Source organism: Parasteatoda tepidariorum, chromosome 1 (genome assembly GCF_982258835.1).
Source record: "Parasteatoda tepidariorum strain Cologne lab strain chromosome 1, Ptep-v5.0, whole genome shotgun sequence".
NCBI classification, from domain to species: Eukaryota; Metazoa; Arthropoda; class Arachnida; order Araneae; family Theridiidae; genus Parasteatoda; species Parasteatoda tepidariorum.
Genome location: NC_141755.1, coordinates 1,855,249 through 1,876,231, shown reverse-complemented (window position 1 = coordinate 1,876,231; position 20,983 = coordinate 1,855,249). Strand labels below are relative to the sequence as shown.

General features: G+C 30.5%; 1 protein-coding gene across 3 annotated transcripts in view; it reads right to left on the bottom strand.

Moving 5' to 3' along the window:
• Nucleotides 1-20,983, bottom strand: part of LOC107438849 (filamin-A) — a 117,130-nt gene that overhangs the window by 18,312 nt on the left and 77,835 nt on the right. For all 3 annotated transcript variants that reach the window (XM_071180270.2, XM_016051240.4, XM_087158073.1), the window contains 5 exons: nt 19,703-19,873; nt 18,427-18,556; nt 17,620-17,773; nt 16,385-16,574; nt 16,055-16,302 (listed from right to left, as the gene is read on the bottom strand). In XM_071180270.2, the coding sequence (XP_071036371.2) occupies nt 16,055-16,302; nt 16,385-16,574; nt 17,620-17,773; nt 18,427-18,556; nt 19,703-19,873 (893 nt within the window). The remainder of the gene's footprint in view (nt 1-16,054; nt 16,303-16,384; nt 16,575-17,619; nt 17,774-18,426; nt 18,557-19,702; nt 19,874-20,983) is intronic.

The following is a 20,983-nucleotide window of genomic DNA, read 5'->3' as shown; positions in this document are numbered from 1 at the left end:
TTATATGGAGAGGTGAACCACGAAAACATCCTACGGTTAGCCTGACGGCAAGGGGACTAACCCATGATCCGTCTGCCATTGAGGAGCATTGTGTTCAATACGAGCCGGTTGCGGAATCCATACCGACCAGCTGAGATTTGATATATTCTGGGAAACATAAGTGAGGATGAAGACAAGCATTTCATTCTTCTTTTGAGGGGATGACTCCCCCGCTTTTGGTAGACCGACAATCTGCGAGTGAAATCGAGCACTAGAACAGAGCGGTAGAACAGTTTAATGAGGACCGATTCCGCGAAAACTCGCGGTCACAATGCAGGCTGATCGAAGTGGTCACCCACCCGCTTACTGACCGCAGCCAGTGATGCTTGAATTCGTTGTGCTACTACACTGCGGGACAACCTTAAAACACAAAAAAAAATTACATGCAAAATTTATAAAGAAGCACTTTTTATTATAAGTAATACTTAGGGCTTCGGCAACAAATAGAGCAAAGGAAAGTTTTTAATTTCAAAATAAGAATAGGACAATCATTAGACCATTGTTTGAAAATTGTTCTCGATTTCCCATGATTCACATTTCAAAAATTTATCTTAATTTTCAAAATCTCTGAAAATTTCATAATTTCTTTATTTTGTTAGTTCTGTCAATGTTTGAATAAGTAGCACGGCAAAACTTTCCTCGAAGTAAGTGTTGCGCTTAGAAAGTCGGATGTACAAACAGCATTTTAAAGACAATTTTCTTCAGTTCAATAGAATAAATGCCACAAAACTTTTTGTGACTGATTCAGAGAAGTTTTATTTTGGCAGTAAGTCAGAAGCATTCGACGCCGCGATTCTATTTCAGGTAACAGTCGAGGGATACTTTTGTATCTGTAAAAACTATTGGCCACAAAGCAGAATTTCTTTCTTCCCTATTTCTTTAGCACCATCTCATCGCTATCTTCAAGTTCATGGTAGAGTGATTTTGAAACATATTAGTTGGGATGAATATAAAACACAATACATAAACTAACAGTGACATCTCACTAAACGATTTCATTAGATTAAAATACTTATTATAGTGTGGTCCGTGGTTTGAGAACGTTGAAAAAGACATTTTTATTGTTGTAAAATGGAAGGGATTATAAAAATTCTCAGTGAAATTTTAGTTAATTTACTTAAGATTGTTTGTTGCAAAAGGAACTTGGAACTTATTTCACCCAGAAATCAATTTAATATTGTCATTTAGTACTTTTTTCTTCCAAGATCTCAAAAATTTAATAGCAACTTAAACTAAAAGTCTAAATAACGCATAGTTAAAAAAAAATATAATAAAATACAGCCCTCGCCCTTCGGGAGAGATCTCTAAATTAGCAAAAATAACACCTAACTTTCTCACTTCCACTAATCTTTTTAATAGTGTACTTGCAACTCGTTGATACATAAATCCCAAAGATCTGTGTGTATGGTGAAAATATAAAGAAGAAAGGAAAGTACTGATTATAGAACAAAATTTAGATTTCAAATAACTAAGTTAACAATTTTTAAAAAAAAAATAGCCATTCTTTGTTATTTTTAGTGCATAATTAAAATTGATAGACATGATGTTAATGTTCTCAATGAATCAAGTTTGTAGCGCTGTTAGTATTCATTTAGTATGTAATTGTAGTTAACTTCAGCATAAAATATTGAATTGATTTACATAGTTAATATAAAATGTATAGAGAAGTTCAAGGCAGAAGGCTGAACTACATCCTCGAGAAGCATGAATTAATAGTCTTAATTTTGTGGTTGTGAATGGCATCTAGCTGTTTGCACTACTCCAATTGGACGATACATATTTCCATCACAATAGAAACTATTGACTGCTATCTAACTGATTGTTCATGGGTGGATTGCCAGTGGACAGGTAAGTGAAGTAGTGACGTCAGCTTAGACATCTTTATGGCGTTCGAAAAAATCTTAACACTTAGAACAGCTTCATCTAAATTATTATCTAATTATTTTGTAAAAATAAAGAACAAAGCTTTCTACTTCTTTAAATTTTATTGCTGCAATATAGGCAAGAGGTTACGAAATGGATTGAAATGCGTCAAAACAAAATATCCGCATTTTAAAACGAAGTGCATATTACATGAAATTGCGATTGTTTACAAAACAACTCTTGATAATCGGAAAAGGCATAGGCATTTTTTTTTGCTCCTGAGCAAGAAAAGTATATGAATCGAAACATTAACATTTTAGATAGAATAAACATTAGATTTGCGAAAAATTGCATATATAATAGTTTGTTTTGTTTCAGCAGCTAGAGTTGAGATTTCACATACATAATATTATCCGATTTTATGTACGAAAATTACTTAAATTGACTTTTATCTCATACACCAATGTGATCGAAAAGTATCGAGAATGTTGCCAAAGGACACAAAATATCAACTTGTAGGTCAATATTTTCAAGCTTCAAAACAACCTCTCATGACTACACTGCACTTGTTTGACGTTGCAGTGCATTTTTTTTTCTTTTGACTTACTTAAAAAAAGTAAATCGTTCCCGCAAAAGCCCTTTGAAGAACAGGAGGTCATGGAGGCTGAGATTCCACTATACCGCGATCAACAGAATGATGGTGACAATGTGGCCAACATATCACGGCCTATATGTTCCAGCTAAACTGGTATACATACATCTGTGGCTAGGTGGACATCAAGCTGATACCAATGATAGTTTCGTTAAGCCCCTTCAAGATTCAGACAGAATTTATGGAATGAACGGCTAGCTAACACGAACAATAGAAATCAGAAAAGGTAATGTATCAGGTGAATCCAAGAAAGTTGAATTTCCAAATACAAAAACGTACATTTTCTGAATAAACACATATCCTTTCTCTGTTATGGATTTGGATTCTTAAACCTCAAGATAGCAGCAATCTAGGAAATAAGGTCCACTAGTTTAATCAGGAAACTGGTCGAAAGTTTGACTCCCTGGATGTTTATTTTACATTCTGCGTATTTCGCCATATCTTTGGAATTAATGAAGCAAATTAAATAGTTTTTGAACACTATAATTAGTTTTTGAACACTATAATAAAACTTGTTTTACCAACAATCTACAAAAACGAGAAAAATTGACATCAGTATATTTACGAATATGAACCTAGCCACTCAGTGGCGCTTTTAAACCGGAATATGGAGAAAATGTGTCACGTTATATTTTCCTTAACATAAGTTTCTTCTTTATAAGTTTGCACAGGGAGCAAGGGAGTCATTTTATCCAACGTCTATGCAAAAAAAAAGAGGAAAAATATTATTAACTATTTTTTAATATTTGATCGAAAATTTTTAATAGTCAGACGTGCACATTTTTGAAAGAATTTTAACTGCGAAATAATGAATGACTAAATCCGTAAGTTCAAAGAAATCAGTTCAGGAGAAATAAACATTTAAAAATATGATTTTCCGCAATTGCTCAGAAACTATTCAATCCATTCTAACCATTCAAATTTTGTCTTTTAATAATATAGTTTAAAATTATTTAAAAAAATTTGTATACTTTACAATTTATAAGCTTTAGAATCATTATTTAATCAAATAATAAATTATTATAAAAAAATATTTTTTGCATCTTTGTAAAAACGCGTTTTATGGTGGTTGTGTGTTCAAAAACTTTTTGATTCGCTTGAAACGTTCTAGAGATACGGTAAAATGCACAAAATGCAAAATTAAAAGGTGACCCATAGATAAAAGGCATTTTCATTCGGATTTTTTTTAAAATCTGATTTCGTAATTTATAAACGGTGTACGCAAATTTTTGAGTAAATTTAAAGTCATGAAACTATATAATGTTTGCATGTTAGTACGTGGAAATCTGATGATAAGATTGAAGGTTATTCTGGTATTTTTTTATTTTTATTTTGCGCACTAAACAATAAATGCCTCTAACTAGTAGAGTTAAACAACAATCCTTAAGCAGTAGTCAACATCTAGTTATGCTTACATAAGTCTGAATATACAGCTCAACAGAGCTGTATATTCAGACTTGTTTGCTTTTAACAAAATGAAATATTCTGGGAGCTCAAATAGTTTCAAAATTGAATTTCCTCAGGTACAAACCATTTCAATTATAACAAAAATAATAGTTAAATATAAGGATGCATAAATTCAAACACTAATAGTTCACTGGTTTCTAAATAAATATAACAAACGAATTCTTATTGACATTTTTGAAAACTGTGTATGTTGATTTACAGATAACAAAAAACCAGAAATGATTTATTTTAAAGAAATTTCGAAATCTTGCATGTATAGATTTTATATAAATGCTTTGTAAATTTTAAAACATAACTTTTATTTCAAAATACTGCTGATACTGTATACTAAGATGAATACAACTCATTTATTATTTTCACATTCTATTTAATTTAGCGCACCTGCATTACCTTTTTAGGAAGGCTTGATGTAAAAATGCATGGTAAGCTATAAGAAATTGATTTTCGTACATTTGACATAAATTTTGATTTTTTTCTTAATTCTATAAATAGTGCGTATGAAGCGTTCGGTTAGTAATGTCCAGATAATCGCAATGACCAGAAAGAAAATATTGACATTTAATTATTTGGCAATTTATATTAATTAAATACTTTAGTAACTTAAATTGAAAAAATATTAGTTTCATTTTTTTTTTCAAATCTTATATAAATTTAAATTTGCTTTTTTTCCCCGTAAATGATACATAGTTTTCAGGAATTTTTTCGAATCGATTTTACGACTTCTAACATTACTATACAATTGACGAATTGTGATTTAGGCATCAATTGGTATAGGACCGAATGGAGCTAAGCTCTTTCTGCAGACACTAGTAAGTTGTAAATGACGCATTTAATAAAATAAACTAAGGATGTGCTTTCTTCGAAAATTATAACTTAAAACATTGTAATGAAGTAGAGTTAAACAATAAAAATTAAAGTTGTGTTTTGTTTTCATGCGCTAGTATTATCAAAAGCTCCTTTTATGGTTTTTAAGACAAAAGGAATAAAATGTACTTAAGTTTAAGTGATGACTATTTCACTTCTAAAAGTGTCCCCATAGAATATTCTTTCGAGACTTAATGATCAAGAAAAAGAGCGAAAACATTTGAGTAGTGGGTCTTAAATTCTGGAAATCAATGTTAGTTCAGAAAGTCTCGACGATAAAGTAAAAAAAAGTCCAGAAAACTTTTTGCGTTGTACTAATAATCAAGAATTGCTTTGAAACAATTTTATAATCTCACAAATTTGCTAATAATGTTCATCTAATGATAATGTTATATTAATTCGATGCATGCCAACCTCTAGCCCTTTTTTTTCCGTAGTCGCGGAATTAATTAAATACAAAATAAAACATTCAACTGATATTTTTTACACTGATGATATAAAACATGAGTTGAACTGATATTTTTAAGTCATATTCTTAACAAACGATAAAGTAAGCTTGAATATATATCCAATTGTACAAAGCTAACAATGGGAATGATGACAAGTGCCAGAAAAACAGTTCTGGTATTTTTCTGGCTAATATAAATTATACGATAAAAAATAAAAACAATCATAAGTTTCACCATAAAATAGGGATTTGTCTTTAAACTATAAAAGCTTTAACGAATAAAAGGGTAGTCCATAAATTGGAGGGGGGGAATCAACAACATTTAGAGGAAAAGAAAAAAAAACAAGATCTGAACTTTTTCAATACTTTCAAAAAATGTCACAATTCCATGATCCGAAGTAAGAGTCGAAGAAATGACGAAAAACCCATTTTTGATGCTAATAACTACTCAATGACTATTTGATATAACTAAAAAGACCCAATAAATAAAATAATAACAAAGGATAGATAGGAATAGTCTAAGTTGCGGTATCTGGAACTCACTTAATCATGCAGATGGGTAACAAAAAAAAACGTCACATGTCTCAAAAATGGTCAGAAAGGGATGAGGGAGGGCACATTAATAATACTCACACTTCAATCTTAATATGTGAGAAATGGCATCCAGAGTGTGGAGTAGACTTTTAGATCCTGATAATCAGAGTAGAATGGAACAACGTCTCGCAGATGAGGGGAGGAAGCGTTCCCATTGGATGGGTAGGAGGGTGAGGGGGGACAACACCCGAAAATGGATAGCAGAATTGTGCCATTTTGTTGGAGGGAGACGGACAAGAAAAGAAAAATAATTAAAGGAAAGGTTGAAAATAGCTTTTTTCAACAACGAAAGATATTTGGAAGAGAAGAGGGCGTGCAAATTATTCTTCAGCTACCACTTCATTAGAAGAAAAACAAAATGCAAATCATTTTAAAGCAGTTTAAGTTCGCGGCATTCTACTTCGAATGACATTGGTTCTCATTAACTTTGGAATCGTAAACAGTAATTGTAAATGAGTAGCAAAATGTTCCTAATTATAATGCTGCTCAGTGCCGCACATTGAGAAAACGATAGGTCTCGCTCCATAAACACAATAAGGGAAACTTTGAAAAACAGAAAATTTCACTGATTGAATGCGGTGCATTACCAATGGCCGGAACTCAAGAACATTGAAAAAGTCAGAGTTTTACCCACCGATCACTCCCATAATCCGCTAATATAAATATATTTCTATCATCTTGCGAAAACAATTAAAAAAGATCAAATGCAGCTTCCTGCCCAAAATGCATACCCAGAAATCCACGTGCTTAGCTTGTGGTTCAATACATGATATTGTATCAGATAGTAGATATTAGCTTGTTTCAACCTTTAAACGTTGAGACAGTTTCACTTATGATGAAAAATGTTTAAAATGTGCTGAGCAGGAGTATAGTGATCAGAAATGACACAATATATGAATTCAAAATTCTTAGAAGTAAAGTTCACTAATGTTCAGGAGTTTACATAAAGGAGGTAAACCACCCGAGAAAGAAATGAATAGTCTGATCTGATAATATATCAAGAGTATGAATTGAAAAAATTAACCTCAATATCAAATATGTTCATTTAATAAGTAGACATCCGGATGTAAATATAGCTTTATTTTAAACCAATGCTTTGGGAAACACTTTGCTAACTCCTTCATCTACCACAAGACACTAAACCTTTGGCATCGTTGTTCCAATTGTTATATTAGTGCATAGAACAAAGGGAGAGGATTCATCAAAGGTTTGAATCACATTTGGTGTATTCTTACAAAAACCACCACTATTATAGTACATATGATGAATCGTTTAATAAAGCCTTTATGTAATGAAGCAAATTTCCGGTTATAATACACGCAACAATAGCGATGCGTGCTTGAAATTCTCTCACAATTTTAGAAATTCTCTTAAGGTTTAACAAAAAAAAATAATAATTTGTAAAAAATTTCAGGCCTAAATTGAATATACATAAAAACATCGAAATAATTTTTTTTTTTGCAAGTCTTTTCACATTTTCGCCAATTAACGTGAATAACTATGCGCTTCCTTAGGACGATGCTGACGCCCTACAATTCGAAAAACACTATCTTAAGTGTCTTTTTCTTTATTTGCGATTTGAATTTTATAAAACGTACATGCTTCTTTAAAAATAAAAGCTATATTTAAACTGCACTAAAAAATTGGTACGTGATAAATCAGAAGCGTTCAATACGAGTTCTAAAAAAAAGAAGAAGAAAGAAAGAGTTTTATAAAACTGTGGAAAATTGCCCTCCCCCCCCCAAAAAAAAGGGGCTTATTGCAAGTCTTGTAGCATGTAAAAGAGGACATGAAAGCCTAGACGTTATTCAGAGAAATCCAGATAGTAGTTAGATAAACGTACTAGTGTATTCTGATTCTCAAAGACTTTTTCTAGCTTCATTTTTTAAAAAATAAAAATCTGACAATACCCTCACAATCAACACATAAAAATGGATTTTTTTTCCTTCTTTTATTGTAATTCATAGAAGACGAAAGAATTGTTCATTGTAATCAATATTTTATTTCATAATATGCAAAAAATGGCAACTCAAACAGTAAGAATGTTTTTCTTTTTATTATGAATTTCATCTGGAAACAATATTAAAAAATATAATAGTGCCAATTAGAAAATACTTAGAAAATGTATCGTCCCAAAAGTAACATTCAGAATATTTTTGAAAAATGTAGATAATTAATTTTACAATAAAAAGTTAGCTACAATTTAGTAGCAAAAGATAAGCCTAATAAATTGAAATTCTTAGTCTCCAAAAGATTTAACAGCAACTTTAAAAAAGCGATATTTTTTAAATCAACTGCCAACGAAATGTTTTAGGCGAAACAAATACAATAACACCACATCTATTAGACACACCACTCTCGAAATTTATGTTCCGTTGCGATGATTTTAAATTATTGACCTGGCAACCTACCTGAATTTTACTTAAAAATAAGCATTCATTGTAGGAGAAGAATAGGTGGTTTGGAACTACTCGGTGTTCCAAACCACCCATTGTCTTAAAGATTTTGACTAAGATTTAGAAACTTTATCTTTGCAGTAATAACATTAAGACAATTTTTTGTTAATTCATTGTTCAGACAATCTATCAAAAAAATAAATAAATAAATAAAAAATTATCAGCAATTTACTGGAACTCTTGCTCCTTTTCTGCGAAATTGTTTTCCTAGCAAAACATAAAAGGTGTAATTGTTTCAAACTATTTGTCTCCGAAAGATTTAATAGCAATTTTTTAAAACAGGTGAGGCTAGACTTAAAATGAATCGAACGTCATTGAAATGTTTCTGGCAAAGCAAATACAATAAAGACACGTCTATCAGAAAGTTTCTATTTCGATATGATATTTTTAAAACTGACCACCGGTTTAAATTCTACTTCATATGACCATCTCAACTCAACAATAAGGAAGTATTATTTCAGGAGCAATAGGTGGTTTCTGCCTGGAAAATAGATGGTTTAATGGTTGTTTCGCGCTTAGACATAAACCAAAATTTTCGAGCATCTCTTACGAAATTTTCCTTACAGCGCATTAAAAAAGCAGCATTATTGGATTTACTATACATCAAATATTTTTAATATGCTTCTAGTTAAGTATTCATTACGTCATACCTTAATTCATTACACCAATACAATAACACCACATCTGTCAGACACACCACTCTACAAAATTCCATTCAAATATGATTAATTCAGAATATTCAAACTTACACCTTAATTCTCACCTATTCAACTAAACATTTTTTCATTGCTGAAAAACAGGTGGTTTAGAACGAATAATCATTGTTAAGTATGTATAAGATCAATGAAGCTACAACATTCAGTAGATACTATTCAAAATATTGATAAAATCAATAATGAATATAAAGCAGTTCGCAGACAGTTAATTCTTGACATTTGAAACAGTCGTGCAGGTAAAAACAAGGCGAAATAAGTAGCTGGATTCTGTCCAAAAGATCTGAATTCCATTTATAATTCTTTTAGGTTAATGAGTAGGAGGCTGCCGTTATTTTCCTCACCATTTTCCAAGTTCAGACAGAATAAAAGACAGCACACTTGGCATCCCATTTTAGATTTGAGGAACAAGAGCAAAAACACACCCTCACTATTAAAAAAAATATCGCGTGATGAAATTCTAGATGCTTTGTTACTTCTCTCCCTTTCCATTCCAACGTTATGTCAGAACAATAGTTACAATTAATATACACCAGCAATACTCTAATATTTCCTAATTAATGCTCTGAAAGCGAGAAATAATCTATAACTCAAATGATTCAGAACAAAAAATGGAACCAATGATTTACGCAAAAAGGTGTAGTCAGCCAACTCAAATTCAGCAGCAGATCATGAGCAAAAGAAAGACTAATTTTGAACCTGCCTAATCATTTATTATTGAATTTATCCCAATATTTTGGATGAATTTTATTATTATTATTATCTATTGAATTTTACTTATAAAAGATAAAAGAATCAGGTTTCGCAGTGAAAATTTAGAAAGAATAATACTTATTTTAGAGTACCTCATGGGATATTGGAGGTAGATAATGTATTGTACAAAACATGCAGAAGACAAAATAATATTAGGATGAAACTTAAGGAAATAATTCTTTATTCCAGTTGAAAAGAATAGTGGAGCTCCATATTTATGTGATGAAAGGTCCAAGTTATCAAAATACAAATTTATAAGACATGTAACAACAGTAAACAACCTCCTGCTATCGAATCCTGCTATCAGTAACAAGAAAGAATGAATAAGGGTTTCATAATTTGTCGAGCCATTGATTATTGTCAGAGTTAAAAGTCTCCTTTAAGTAACTTTTTTGACGTGTTGATGGTAGGAAGTTAATAATGACTAACCTAAATTACAGCAAACTTTTAACGGCTCTCTCTCTCTCTCTTTGGGTAACCGTTTTAGTTGGCAAGGTAATCTATTTCTATTACTTGATTTCTGCTAAAATGCTGGAAAAAGTTTTCATGAATATTTGCTGTGAAAAGGATCAAAGAAAACATGTTGTTTCTAAAGACGCTTGGACAAGCCAAACTTGCCAGCCATTGGCCTTCAGCGAATTAAGTTAAGAAGGTACACCTTTCGTTTGGCAAGAGAACTCCGCAAGGGTGAAAGTACGTCTTAGCACAGAGCCCCACGGATAGACGGTAGTACCATTCATTCGTGAGACCACTTCCTTAATTTAGAAATAGATCTGAAGGGGAAGGAAATTTTTTCCAGATCCCTGTATCCATGATACTGCTTAGACCGACCAAGGGATTTTCGATTCCACAGATTTTACGAGCATGTATATCACAGAGTCGAGGATTAAACCCCGGCAGATCAGGTCCCGAATCCGATTGTCTAACCAATGGGCAACCACGGTCGAGAGACAACATAAATTTCATTATTAAATTGGAGAACATGACAGCTTGGGTCTGACATTTGTACTTTTACTCTAAGTATTTTCTCTTAAGCAGTGTATTAATAGACAACTAATCAAGGAAGAAGAAAGATATTTAATGGTGAAAAGTTTGATTCTCAATTATTACGCATATTTAAAGCTAAATAAAAGCTTTTAAAGCATTAAAATGTTCCGATTTTAGTAAAATAATTATTTTATAAGCACATATTTTAAAAAAAAGTAATCATGGATTTAGAGTACTGTATATTTAAATAAGAAGTATCATAATCACAGACTCTTAGTCTAGTAATGCTACCTTTGGAACCACAATTAAAATTTGAACGTAAAATGGAAAAGTTCTAATATTTAAATGAAAAAATTAGTCTTGTCTCCTTCATTTAATTGTAACAAACAAGCTTTCCTTAAAGAGTTCATTTTGTAGAGAAATATTTCTGTAATTACATGAAAATTGCAATGTTTAAATAAGAGCTGTCGTCAAGAGCATCATTTTAGAGAGGGAATACTCCTTTTGTTAAGTAACAATTGAAGAGCTTGCAGTATCTATTTCTGTCTCCTCCACTTCTAGCTTTCGACTCTGGAGATTCTTTTAATCTGAATGCTATTTTATGAGGTTGTACCCTCTTACTGTCGCAAATAATTTATAAGACAACTCGATTGTTTGGATGATAAAAACTAAGGGTGACACCTGAAGGAAACAAAAGAAAATTCTCCAGTCAAATGTTTTCACAATAATGGACGACATTTACTTCAAGTTCCTCCACGGCTATAGAAAACTTTTAACATTTAGGCAATTAAAACGACACATCAAAAAGAACTATAAACAAACAGATCGTCATAAATATCTCAGAAAAAAATTCCAGCATTGGCAAATATTATTGCTGTAAATGTATCACTCAGCGTTGGATTTATAGCTCGAAGTTACAAAACGCTGTCACGTAATTAAATTCTTATTTTAATAAACTGGGGAGTTAAGTAGGCATTCTTTCGTCTTTTAGAGACACTTTATCATAAGATATATTAGTAAAACGCCACTAACATGTTAATGATTTTGAGATATTAAGTCATTTATTTTAGCGAGCTTTTGTAAAAGTACATATTATTATTATTTCTATTTAAATATGCACATTTATTTTTCGTTTTTTAAAAAGCTTCTAGATAAAAATGACTCGAAACATTTAATGGTGACTTTTGTATTGTAATCTTCATATCTCATCTTTAGAAAACATTTTATTATTCTGAAAGATCAGGGAATAATAAAATCTAGACCAGTATGACATTAAAACTTATTGTGGCACATAAATGAAAATCGGAATCAAATGGATTGACGAAAAATGAGAGTTAAATAGCATGATTTCGCAGTTGCTCAGATATTACATTATTAAAATAAGGAAGACACATCTTTCATTATCTGCAGTGATCAAACAAGATTGTCTTTCATTATTTGAGCCACGATAATACCGCCAAGAAATAATTGTTAAAATGCCATTTTCCAAAATATGCAAAAATCTGACGTGTGTTTTATTAAATGCTTTATTACTCCTTTTATGATTCAAATCACAAACTTAAATATCAAGTAATTATGAGGAGCTTGGGGCAAAGTAATGACAATCTACATTTTCAAAAGAGCGTTTATGGCTAAAGCACTCTAAAATTATCTGGATACCACTATTTATTTTGACTAAGTAATTCAATAATGATAACTTAGTAGTAGCTCATATTTGATTGTAGCTACAGCAACAATACTAATACTACACGCATCTAAACTTTTTATAAATAGTAATGACTAGAAATGAACATATGGTTTGTATTTATATAAAGCTTTTAACCAGGGCATTTCGCTTGATAATATTGATACACACAGTGGTTTCCAATTTTTTTCGGCTATGGAACCCTAAATGATGGAACTTCTTTTAGCGCAACTCCGAGACTACGATGATATTTCACAAGCAAATGTGAAAAATATTAATCATCTAAAGACCATAGTTTATTTCGTAAATATTTATTAAACTAAAATTTTAGTAATTACTTTGAAAATATATAATGAATAAATGAAACATTTTCATAGTGTAGTTTTTGACAGATCTAAAGTGTCATCTACACCGGTGTGCAAAACTTAAGCAACAAGTGGTTTCTCGGTCATAGCTCCAAAACAGAGTATAACATAGCCATGAAATTGCAGTATAATATTCCCGTAATTCAGTAGAAAGATTATTTGTATGCAAATTTTAGAAGTAAAACGTCGTAGGTGATGTAAGTGTACGTAAACCTTGTGGGTCGGCGCGCGCAGGTCAAAGCTGTGATAAAAGGATGAAGAGCACCGTAGTTAAATACATTCGCTGCAAGTGCAAGTGATTTGTTTTGTGAAACATGTCTTCAAGAAATCATTTAGACGACTTTACTCGAGGAAGAATGATTGGGAAGCTTGAGGAGGGGCGTAGTGTGACCAGTGTCGCCGAAGAGTTCGGGATCAACAAAAGTGTTGTTTCTCGTGCTTGGAATGCCTTTAAAACTACTTGTACAGCTGTTCGGAAGGTTGGTAGTGGCCGTCCAAGGAAAACAACACCAAGAGATGAACGTTACATTGTACTCCAGGCGAAAAGAAACCGTTTTCAGTCAGCGAGCGCCATATCTCAGCAACTGTGCACAGCCACAGGACAAGTATCAAGATTTACAGTGGCCTTACGCCTCCACAAAGTGGCTTATTTGCTAGACGTCCTGAACGCTGCATACCTTCAAAAGTTAGACATCGGCGGCACCGTTTAGAGTGGTGCAGAGAACACGAAACCTGGACACCTCATCAATGGAGTCGCGGCCTCTTCACAGACGAGAGTCGTTTTAGTGCTACAAGCGATTCTCAACGTCAGTTGATCTGGAGAGAGGTTGGAGCTCGATTTCATCCCAATAACATCGCGGAAAGAGATCGTTACGGTGGTCCTGGAGTTGTCATCTGGGGTGGCATTATGTTGAACGGGCGGACTGAGCTTCAGATCTTCGACCGAGGTTCTGTGACTGGAGACCGCTACTGCAATGAGGTAATCCTACCCCATGTGCGTCTGTTCCGAGAGGCCATTGGACCAGACTTCATTTTTATGGATGACAATGCCCGGCCACACCGTACTGCTAATTTTCAAGAGCTACTGGAAAGTGAAGATATCACACGAATGGATTGGCCAGCTTACTCTCCAGATCTAAATCCCATAGAGCATGTGTGGGATGCATTAGGGAGACGTCTTGCGAAGATCAATATTAACTCACTAATGGAAAATTAGATATAAATTTTATGACAGGACTTAGTAACTGATAATGTTGTCCTAACTTTCGGAACCCTTGTGACCTTTCCACGGAACCCTGGCTTCCTTATCTAAGATCTCGATCTCTCAAAGTTACCAAAAAGATATTTTTGCACTTTTCTTATGATTGCCCTGTCATTACTATTTTAACTTTAACCCTCTGATACTTTTTTTCAGTGAGCGATTCATTCATATTTCATATATCATTAATACATTTTTAAAGTCCCGTTTGATGACCATTACTTTTGAGCGAAAATACTTTTTTTATGGAAGTTGTTTTTATTCAATAATACATTTTATGGTATAAATTACAATGGTAATGGAAAAAAAATATTTAGACCAAAAAAGTGTGTTGGGGGGAATATCAGACATATATCTAAAAATGTTATCCAAGTGAAGATAAAATTGTTTAAATAATGACATTTTTAAAAGTTAATAATTTCAAAAAAAAATTTAATATAATTTTTTTTTAAATTTTTTTTTTAATGTATGTAAAGGTCATATAATATTTAAATAAAAATATCAATGGATTTCTTACACAGACTCCTAAAGCAGTCTAACATGATTAAAGCATGTCTTAAAACATGTTTTAATCCTTTTGTAGATTGTCCAAAACGTGGTTGTTGAAACTTCCAATTCTGCTGATAATGAGGAGTTTATGAATTATTTATATTCATTGATACTCACACTATCTTAAAATGCAAAATTTTTATCAGCATTTTTTGAATTTTATTCATTCTAGTTATTTGTTATTTAATGATTCAAATAGGAATCAGTTCTGTCTCTAAATTTGTTTCAATAATTCCCCTAAACATTAATTTATGTGGCCTTTTACATGCCTTTAAAAATGTTATTTTGTTTGATAAAATTGTCTCTATCACATTTTTTAGGTAGAACATGCTTTGTTATAAAATGTCCAATGACTAGCCATTAAAGATATATGAACTTTGTTAACAAAAGCATTGATGCATCCAAAAGTCATAATTTTTTTCGACTATAAACAAAGTATTCTTGCATACTTCATTATTACTTGAAGAAAACTTTTTTTAAATTTGAGGAATACTCTGGAAACAAACTGGTATGCATATTAATTCTAACATTTGCTGAAATGTACAAGTAGTGCTAGACAAAAGAATTTAAAAAATGTTGGTAGATATTATTTTTACTAAGTTTGTGGTACATTCAAATTTCTAAACTCTCAAAAAATTTTAAAACATTTAAATGTAACGTATAAACGCAAATTGATAATTTTGCTATTTATAAAATTGAAATCATTAAACATACAGAGATGTAAATATTCCAAGAACTAATGTTCTATTTCCACTAAGAAATGAAAAATTTAAATCTATTGGTATGTTTTTTACAATTTTCACCGCAGATTGTTCTAAATTTTTCTTCCTTCACGCAATATTATTTTTGCCATGAAACACCTCAAAAATCAATTAAGAGCAAGATTTGAAGACTGGGTAAAAGTAACAAAAAATATATATTGGGAAAGAAACGGGAGATTTTACAATATTTAAATTGCTTTATTAACAAATAATTCAAACTGGATGATTACCAAAATCATAATGTGTGAAAATTATAGTAAATTTTGAAAATTAATAAAACAATCTATTGAAAAATTTTTTTCAGCGTTCATAAAAACTTAGTAGCGCTGCCATGCCACAAGCGCCGGATTCTATTTTCCGTCCAGGCGAAGCGTTTCATCCCTTTTGTGGGTCCTGAAATGAGCATCCTTGGGGACTAAACACGTTTTGCGTTCGACTGACCATCTAACCGGAACATCTCCAGCACCCCAGAGCCCAAGATCAAGTAAACTGTGACAGGGCACAGTTGGCCTAGGCCCTCCATGGGCTTTCGCTCCTCTGAGTTTACTTCATGAAAAAGTCTTAAAAGTCTTTTGTTTAAAGAAATTAATCAAAAACTTACCTGTATAGTGAAACTACCACCAGGAACTGGATTTCCACCAAACTTCACATTAATTGTATAATCTCCCTTTTCTTTTACAGAATAAAATATCGAAAATGTTCCATCACTGTTGTCTTCCACGTGAATGTCAACGTCCCCTGATATGTTACTGCTCGTAATATTACAAGTAATGGCACCCATACCAGCTTGTTCTGTGTTTACAGTGATGCAATATTCTTCACCGATCGAAACTTTGTCTTCAATGCCTTCTGTTCAAAGAAATAGTGTGGGTTTAAAAGTTTGCCTCCTTCAATGCTGAATAGTTTAAAAGAGAGAAAAATTCTCACAAACCTGTTATTTTGCATTTATCAGCTTGGCCAACAGCGTAACTATTTACTGTAATGGGTGAGTTTGGCACTTCTTGACCACCGTATTTAACAGAAATTTTATGAGGTCCAACGTCTTCAGGAACGTAACGCACTTTGTAGGTGCCATCATTATTATTAATTACTTGTGCTTTCAAAGGCTTGTTGTCTGGTTTCTGAAAGAGTAAATGATATCATTAGGAATCTAAGACTAATTTTTAAAAAACATATAAGTAGTATTGTTAAATAGTATTAAGAAAGGATATTAACGGAATTTATTATTGAAAAATTTGCTAGGTTCATTTAAATACATAATAAAAAATGACAGGAGAAAAGTATTATGTTTTATTCATGCTAGATAAAAATACATTTTTTAAGCAGCATATGATAATTATTTGATAAAAAATTAAGAAAAGTTCATAACAATCAACAATTTACCTGGTAAGTGAAGAAAAAAATTAAATATCTAAAAAATTTGCATCCAACTTAAGAAATTAACTTACATTTTCAGCGATCGTTAAATTTAATGCCTGAACAAATTAAATAAAGAATTTACGTCTAAATAATTAAAAATGTCTATGGTTTATTTTACTAGTCTTAATTTAAATTTTTATGCCAAAAGTAACCAAATAAAGTAATGAAAATATTGGGAAATTCTGAATATTTGTGTTTATTAAATAAAGATTCAAACTCTTCCACATCTATTACAAAAGTCATAGAAATCATTTTAAGATTAATTATACTTTTTCATTAACATATTGAACTCAATAGTCTATTGATTATAAATTTGGAAAGGTAAAGAATAAAAAATCACAAATTTCTTAATAAAAATGCTTATTTAATTGAAAAAACATTTCAAAACTTTTTTTTACAAAACATTTTACAGCTCAACTTTTTACAGTAAAAGCCACTATTCCATAGAATTTTATGATTCGAGATTTGCGCTACATGAATAAAAACTTTCAATGTCCTTTTAAGCTATTTAAACCTGTAACAATTAAGACTATTTAGGCAAATATACATAAAAACTTTTCTATCAAACATTGCTTTAAAAAAAATATTTAACCAAATCTAATTGCAGATCTAATCGCAGTTTGGGATTGACAATAAGGGGTAAAAAAGTAGGAAATGGAAGAATAAAAAACATTTCATGAAGCTTTTAGGATTTTAAATGGTTTTGTTACTTGAAGCCATTCTTATAATAAAGCTATAGTTGCTTACCTTTATGTCAACTACAGGTTCTGCCTGTCCTGCTTCTCTAGTATCAATTGTAAATTCAACAGGAAGACTAGCTGGAACCTTGTTTTGTACACCAGGTCCAGAAAGCTTTACATTTTTGGGTTCAACTGCTGGTTTAACTTTCATTTGGAATGGACTGAAAGAGAGAAGGAAAACGTGTGATTAAATAGGGAAATCAATTTATTAAATGAAATTACTCATGTTTGCGCTCACATCTTCCACATGATAATCATTATGTTAGACAATACATTTAGAATCTCTTTCTAACCATTTAAAACTCAAAAGATGAATTGCATCTATTAAATAAAATAGCTGAACATATTTGTAACCATAGAAGTACTGAATTTTTGTTTCATAGTTGTAGAAAAAATATAAATACATAAGAACACTAAAATGAAACCATGAATACTCAGATTATGAAAATGTAAAAAAGTAATTGGTTTAAAGAAAAACGAATTTAAAATTTTCTTAGAAAATCATTAGAACCAAAATCTTGATAACTTTAAATAATTTCCATGACCATAAAAACTTTACATAACAAACAGGAACATAACATTTATTTCCTAAAATTGTAATGATTCACAATGGCTATTCAGTATTTCTTATGTTAAAAATCAACGTGTGTATTTGGCTAATATGAAATTTACAAGAATAATATAAACAATTATATTAAACAGAGATAATTTAAAATGAACCATTAAAAAGAATTGTAAATAATATAAACCAAATGCACAAATGACAAAATGTCAACACTACATTTTAAACAATTATGTAATATTTTAAATATACCTTCCAGGAATATCTTTACCACCATACGCAACTTTGACATTGCATTTGCTACCCTCAGGAGGAGGTACATAAGATACATCATAAGTACCGTTGCCGTTATCCTTAATTTGAGGTTTTGTAGGAACGGGTCCTATTTAAGAAATTCCATAGTTAAAGTGACATCTTAATGCTTAAAACTACAAATTTAAAATACCTTTATTCATTTTTTAAAACATCATTATTACACAAATAATGAATAATGATAAAACATTAAAAATGTAAGCATTACAAAATATATTTAACTTTTTTTTTTAATTATATAAATCATCGTATTTACTGACTTCAAGCTTTAGCATTAAAGTAAGATGATGCAGCGCACATTCAATGACTCTATGAAAAGTTTATTAATGTTTGAAGTCTGGCATTCCATAGAATGTATAGTCATTAAATTCCTACTTCTCTAATAAAAGTAAAGGTATGTTTAAAACAAAATATCTCGAAAATAAACACTTTTATAGCATAAATATATACTTAAAATATACACCACTGCATATAAAAAACACATCTGTTGAAAGCTTAGTAGTTAAAAAGTTGTTTTAAGAAAGACATGCCAATAACAGAAGAAAAAACGATCTTTAAACATTTTAATATTTATTTATGCCCACACATTTCTTGTATAAAAAAAGGTTGAAATGTAATATCGAAATTTAATTAAACGATTGAATTTCTAGAATTGCAGATTAATAAAATAACAAATGATTTTGAGCAAATTAAAATGTATGTTTTGATAAACTCATTTTTTTACGTTATGTATATAAATTAATTCTATTTATAACTATGATTTAATGTAGTTTTGATAGACTTATGAGAAAAAAAATACTTGCAAACTACAACAATGAAATAGAATAATTCTATTTTAATAATATGGCAACTAATTCCATAACATAAGAGTTTCAACAAGTTCATTTCAAAATTTCTTGTGAAAATAAGAATTCTCAAACAAAATTAAAATAAATTAAAATTTACGGTCATATTAAGGTTACATTAAGGTATCATTTATATTCAAAATAACAAAAACGAAATTTAATGTAGCCCCAAGTAAAAACTTTACTTTTGCGTAAATATTTTATTTTTGGTATAATATAAGATTCTTATGTAATGAAACAAACACTTTCAATTTTGAATACTCTTTAAAATTTATACAGTATAAAAAAAAGAAAATGTTTTCAAAATTAGCATAAACCATTTAAGTAAGAAAAGGAATTTAAAAAATATGGAAGATTTCAAGAAAAATCACCTTTTTCTGAAGATACTTGAACATCGAGTGGTGCCTTTCCAGATTTTGTAGCATCAACTGTGAAAGGAATTGGTTTACCTGCACGACACTGGTTAGGTTCGACACCAGGTCCATACGCTTTCACTTTACTGGCATCAACACTGGCAGTGCAATTCACTTTGAATGGACTTCCTACAAATAAGAAATTCAAAATAAGTACTCTACAAAACTATACATTAGAAGCAATGAGAAATAAATACAACACATTGTTTGACAATTAGATTTTTTCATATGAAGTAAATAAGGTTTTCTTCTTATTGCTATAACAAAATCATGAACATAGAGTAAATAAAAAAAAAACTAATGTTTCCCTAAAAAACTGTGGGATACACTAAATAATTAAAATAGAAGAGAATTCATTATATTGCAGAGGAAAGAAAAAAGGATGAAAAACGTCTATCCTCTTAAATTAAATTCTTAAGCATTCAAAATGCGATTAAGTTATTACTTCTTGACATTTGAATTTTAACATTGGTTGACATGCATTACAGTAAAAATTGTACATTTTCCTTTAGTAAGGAACTAAATCATAAATGAATTTTTTAACGACTTTTTTTCTTTAAAAATATACAGTTGCTGTGATTCAATCGAAGATCCATTAAAAGTTCTATCAATAAAAGCATTGCATCGTGTAATTTTTTAACAACAATTCAAAAAATGCTTTTCCTTTTTTAAGTGTAAAATTGTTTTTGTTTTCTTTTTGTGTTCTTATGATTAAAAATTTTTTTCCGCAATGGATTACCAAAAAATATATAATTTTTTAATTAATATAGAAATAAAACTTATATATAATAACTTTCAATAGAAATGAGATTTAAAATAATTATACTAAATGTTAAAATTACATTTTTTTCAAAACTAATTAAAATAATCAAAATTACTTTTATAATAATTAAGATTAATTAAATTGCAATACATAATTTTCAAGTATAAAAATTCGAGAAGTATTAAAATTTCAAAAAAATGAATCGTTTATGTATCACTACTCTTAGAAGTATAATCAGCAAAAAAAAAAAAAAAAAAAAAAAAAAAAAAAAGCATTTATTTCAGAAGAAGAAAAAATTATGTTAAATAAGTTTTATTATTAATTAAAATTTTATTCAGTGAATAATTTCTGACCCAAAAATACATTTACTAATGAAAGACATTTGTTAAAATACCTTTATTTGCATGACTTAGCAATAAGTGTGTACTTTGAGAACTGGCATATACCTCAAGTTACTTTAGTTACATGCATACAAA